At 33.7% G+C, this 5,670-nt stretch overlaps 1 protein-coding gene across 2 annotated transcripts; it reads right to left on the minus strand.

Annotated features, from left to right (window-relative positions):
- Positions 1–658: 658 nt before the first annotated feature.
- On the minus strand, positions 659–5,426 carry LOC112000289 (F-box/kelch-repeat protein At3g23880-like). 2 transcript variants are annotated; one of them, XR_002881709.2, is made up of 3 exons: positions 3,988–5,426; positions 3,645–3,778; positions 659–2,812 (listed from the first exon to the last, which is right to left on the minus strand). XR_002881709.2 is itself a non-coding variant. In XM_024032390.2 (2 exons), exon 1 carries the CDS (start codon positions 5,293–5,295, stop codon positions 4,027–4,029), a length of 1,269 nt encoding a protein of 422 aa, XP_023888158.1. In that variant the 5' UTR covers positions 5,296–5,426; the 3' UTR covers positions 659–3,778; positions 3,988–4,026. The 2 variants fall into 2 exon arrangements, 1 of the variants encoding a protein (XP_023888158.1); XM_024032390.2 differs by having other exon boundaries at positions 659–3,778.
- Positions 5,427–5,670: the final 244 nt, after the last annotated feature.

Raw genomic sequence — 5,670 nt, forward strand, 5'->3', positions numbered from 1 at the left:
AGTGAAGATCTACGAATTCAAGCCTCCAAAGCATCGAAAAACTTCCACTACAATCTTCGGAAGACGAAGAACACACAAAGAACGCAAAAAATGAAGGATTCCTAACAAACACATAGTTAGAGATTCATTGTAATTCTATTTCAAAGATCTTTTGATCCCTTTCTCAATCAAATTGGAAAGCATCTAGTGTTCGAATCAAGTTTATACTTAAATCAAAGATTTTTCAAGGAGATCAAATCAGAGGAGTATTCTTTTGTAACAAGATTCAATTTTAGATTATTGTACTTACTCATACATCAATACAAATTTACATTTGTGAAACATTGTCAATTGTTTGATTTTCAAACCTGAGATTTTGTATTTACAGTTCTTTAAGTAAAAAAAATGAGTAAAAAAAACTTTTATTTCACAAATTAACTTTTAATTTTAAAACTAAAAGTTGTGTCCCACGCTCTTTCATGGCATTAATATAATCTATAATTGATTTTAAACTAAATTCTTTAGCAATTGCTTTTTCTATTGATATAGTTAAACAATCCCTCAAGAATTCATTGTCCATTTTGCAAAATATGCATCAATTGTAGATCTATCATTTCCCCTATAAATTATTCACAATATGTAAACATAAATATTAAATTTATAATCTCAATAACTCAAATTGATAAAATAAACAACTTTATAGCTGTAATTTAATTTAATTGCTCAAGTCACTACTATCAATTAAACAGATAATTATAAATTACTATTCTCAAATTACAATAAATACAATCTTACTAAAGTCTAAACCCACAAGGCCACAACCTATAGCACTAGACCATCTTTCTTTCTATTTTTTTGGTTTAATGAGATCAACTTTCTAATCATCACTTTCCTACTACAAGTGAAAAAATCAGATAACCTTAAAACATCAATAAACCACATACCTTTACCCGAGTTGTGAAAAGTGATGCTCTACTTAAATGTTAGCAGTATTAAAAGCTCTGTTAAATTCACTCGAAGGAAAAGATTGCCTATTGGAGGCAAGTTTAAAGTAGAAAAGAAAATAAGATAGCAAAATGGATTTTTTTTAGGTTAGGCCCTCTTCAATTCTGTGACTTCTGTCCCCTCTTCTGAATAAAAATGTCGCAAATGAGAGAACCACAACTACAACCAAAACTAATGAATAATTATCTCCAAGATGATGTCGTACTCAACATCTTAACAAGGCCTCCGATCAAATAACTCATAAGATTCAGGTGCGTTTGCAAACCCTGATACTACTCAATCACCACCCTCAATTTCTTTTCCCCCCACCGTAATAACACTAACAACATAGATCATGAATTATTCATGATCATGCATATCTTATACACATGCCTATTGCTATTATAAAGCGCAAGTGTTTTTCATATCTTTATAATAGGAAGTATCAAGAGATATTCTTGAAGCTGTGATCCAAGATATTGGTATGACAGAAATCAAAAGTCAACTGTAACATGTAAGAACAGAATCTGAAACCCCATTAACTTTAAGTGCTGCCAGCAAAACTGAGGATGGAAATTCAGCATGTAAAGGAGGCATGTCACCCTGACTGATTGTAATGGAGGCAAGTCACCCTGAGATTACTCAGTCGTGGCACCATTGGATGATCTAGCCATGTTGGAAAAACAAGTTGTATCTGCAACAGTGCCCGATAACATTGCAACTAAGACCTATTCTAGTTAGTGAAGCTTCCTTCTGAGATTGAGTTGTGATGTAGAACCCAAAATGCATATGTTGGAGCAAGAGTTCAAAGATATAGAAAAAGAACTAATAAGCCTTTAAAATATATATATATATATATATTATTTTTAAAAGCAAAGAGAATTAAAAAAAGCTAGTTTTATGTTTTCTTTTGGTTACTCCCAAAAAAAATGAAGAAAAAGAAATCAAACAGTAAAGAATTGCATTATTTATATGCTAAACTACTTTGCTGAGGTTTGCACTAGGATATGCTAGACTCCTCGCTTGTTATTGTCACCTTCTTGGATTGCATTATTTATTTAAAGTTCATTTTGAAGTATTAAGCAATTCAAAAGGCATGCTTGAAAGCTTGCTAACCCATCTTGCATCTTGGAGTGGGTCAGTACTATATTTAACAGCTTAGAATTTGACTTGCTTCTTCACTTGCTTGCTCTACAGTCTCGCTTTTGTCCAATGAAATTGTCAGGTCATTGCTGACATGGTGTCCAAGACTAGTTTCTTGTTTTTACTATGCTGATCTTAGACCTTTCAGATGTTGTTTCTAATCCAAAGTTGATACAATCTTTCCTTGGGACCAAAACAAACTTAACAACCCCACACACACACACACACACACACACCAAAAAAAAAAAAAAAAAAGGATGATGCTAACCTCCTATGATATTGATTTTGCTTAGATATCTGAATGAAAAGAAGAAGAAAAATTGGTTTATTTAATATTTCCGTTTTGATTGAGGATAGTAGGTAATCACTACACAAATATATGCTACTTATGAAGTAAAAAGCCATTAAGCTATTGTGAGAAATGAGTATTGAAATTTTGACGGAGTATGTACCATATGCCTTGGTGCAATCAATATAAAATGGATCCACCTAATGAAGTATATGCATGTCTAGGGGATCAACATAGACATGTTTTAAGTAAACTTCAATTTTAGGCACCAAAATTGACCAGAAGCTACCAACATTTATCTGTTTTTGATGAAATTGTGGGTACTCCATACTCATTCTTGATGGAATGATTGAATTGTGGAAAAATAAATTGTTGGAGTGTCATAGGTGTACCTTGAATATACAACAAAGACCATTCCTGGAAGCGACCAACGCAAAAGCAGAACAATCAAGGAGATGGTTTATTGCTCTCTCAACGTTTACACTAAGGACAATAGATGTCATTAAAAAAATTTATGATTTTAGAGAAATCTGATTAAGAATTTGAAATCAATGAAAAACTCTCGTTTACAACAAATGGAAATTTGACAAAAGGCATATCCGTCAATTTCAACTTTCAAATCGGATATCAACCGCAAAAAGTTTGAAAAAGAAAAAGAAAAAGAAAAAAGACTTGTATGACATCCAATTAAAAGATAAATTTAATTCAAAATTACTCTTTTTGAATATATTAACAAACAACTTAAGTGTTGTTATAGGGATGCATCAATAAACAAATTTATCGTATGAATCAAAGCGGGTCAAATCACATCATGCCAAGAAAAAAAAAGGGCATAGCCATGTGACAACCTTACAAAAAAATCTTCATAAAAATCAAAAGTTTAGAAACAGTATCCACATTACCATGAACTTTGAAGTTCAAAAAGTAGCTTCCATATTACCTTACAATACTAAAGGAAGCACAAGGTATTAGCAACTAAACACACTGATTCATTCTCATTACCATTGGCAATGAGCATGTCAATTAGACACCAAAGCATGAGGGGAAACAATTGCAGCTCCAAAATAGAAGTGTTGACAATCCATGATCACAAAGCTTTAAATCCTTTTCAAACACTATATGTTATTGCAGGGGGATGAGAAAATGCAGGCCCATGAAAAAATATACAACAAGCTAAAATTGCATAGAAGATGTATCGCAGCCACAAACAAGATATATATCATTTTGATCAAGGAATAAAGCACAATACCTTCGCTGGGCCTATGCTCACCACATAAGAACTTCCACAGCCCATTTTCAACATTCTCATCATAGGGCTTCTTTTCTTCCCTCTTCTTTGCTCCATTTTTATTTTATCTTTTTGGATAAAGTAAGATCTCTAATCTAATAGTTTGCAACAAAATCAGAGAGGCAAAAAAAAAGTCAGAATTAAAATGTTATATGTTCTTTCATGAAATCGCCACAAGCATAAAGGGTTGATATACATCTGAATTAAGTTCACCTACATCATATCAGTACATTTATGCCTACGGCAAAACAAAATGATACCAAAGTAAACAACATGAGAATGGTCTAAATCATATCACACTTACCTAACAAAATGCAATGATTATCACTAATGATTTCAGTTCTTATCCAGATAGCTTGGTTGCTCCATCAAGAAACACAAGGCTTTCCTTGAACGTAGTAACTATATTTGTAACATATCGTAGGATAATAAGGTCCTTCTCATGTAAAGTTTTAGGGTCTAGTGAAACAATCGCAGTGTCATTTGAAAGAATCGTAGACTCATTGCAGTAATGTATTTTTATTTCACCATCTTCGGATTCTTCCTTAACTCTCTTGTCAAGTAGAAGTTCACCATGTTCAGTGCAACCATAGAAACTTATATCAACATTTTCAAACCGGATAGAAAAAAGTTTATTCCATGATTCATGTACACCATACTCCCTCATTACCCAAATGAAGCATTGCGAATCTGACATTATGTCGTCATCATTTTCGGGGTATCCATATGTTATGAAAGCCAGATTTCCCTTGAACACAAATAGACTTCGCTCGTGCAATTTATCTCCATCAGGTAGTGCCATCTCCCCAAATTCCTCATTATCGACATCAAATGACAAAATCATCATTCGATCTACGAATTCCCCTTCCCTTTCACTTTCAGTATGATAAGCCAACCAATGCAAAGCCCCACTAACAAATTGGGGATCTGGAATAATGTCGATATAGGTGACCACAACATTGGACTTCAATGAGATTTCAGCCCTTCTCCACGAGTCCGAGCTTAATGTGTAAACCTCAGCCACAACTGGAGTACACCAAAGCTTTACAACCTTGTAGTCATTTGTCTTGGACTGACAAGCAAATCCGGTAGAAACCCAATAATCTTGGCTATTAGAAAAATATTGGCTTAGACACGAATCAGGCAATCTCTTAAATTTTCTAATACTGGGGTTCCACAAATATATAGAATCAGAAGTACTGGAACGATTTCCATGTCGAATTAGACACACTAAACCATTGCAAGAACCGACCATTCGGGACATGTTTAAATCAAAAACAGAGGGAGTTGGATACTCAAAAAGCCAATCAAACGTTCGGTCACAACAAAGAACCTTAGAGATTATTGGAATCTTACGCGTATTATATTGAATGCGAGTTTGTATGAGAAAAGTTTGATCTTGATCATCATCGTTTTTGGTGTTATTAAGGTGGGTGGAGATGAAATTAGGACTAGCGATTGAGGAGCCCCAAGGTTTGCAAACGCACCTGAATCTTAGGACTGATTTGACTGGTAGCCTTGTCAAGATGTTCAGTACGACGTCGTGTGGGAGATGAATCTTCCTTTGTCGGAGGCTCCGAGGTTGTGGACGAGGATCTCTTGTTTCAGACATGTTTTCGGCGGATGAGTTTTTTCAGTAGAATAGGGTAAAGAGTAATCTGCTGTGTTTTGCGCTTAAGCATATCTCATTCTTTCTTTTATTTTTATTTTTATTTTTATTATTTTTACTGGGGTACTGCCACATTACCAATTCTGGAGATTGGCATTTTCACTGTCCAGTGTTTACATCAGCTCTTGACTCTAAAAAAATAATCGGCTTTATTTTCATTCAATTATCATTGGACATGACAAACAGTTCGGTTGGGTGGGGTTGGATTTTCACATAAATAAAATAAAATAAATGTCAAATGTATAGACAAAATTAATCAAATCAATCAAGGAAGCTAATTACACATAGTTACCTTTGGTTTTTTTTTTTTTTTTGTTA

This window comes from Quercus suber, unplaced genomic scaffold, assembly GCF_002906115.3.
Source record: "Quercus suber isolate HL8 unplaced genomic scaffold, Cork oak 2.0 scaffold_883, whole genome shotgun sequence".
In the NCBI taxonomy this organism is placed as follows: Eukaryota; Viridiplantae; Streptophyta; class Magnoliopsida; order Fagales; family Fagaceae; genus Quercus; species Quercus suber.

Coding starts and splice junctions, on each gene's coding strand:
- LOC112000289 (XM_024032390.2), bottom strand. CDS start 5,295: ATGTCTGAAACAAGAGATCCTCGTCCACAACCTCGGAGCCTCCGACAA.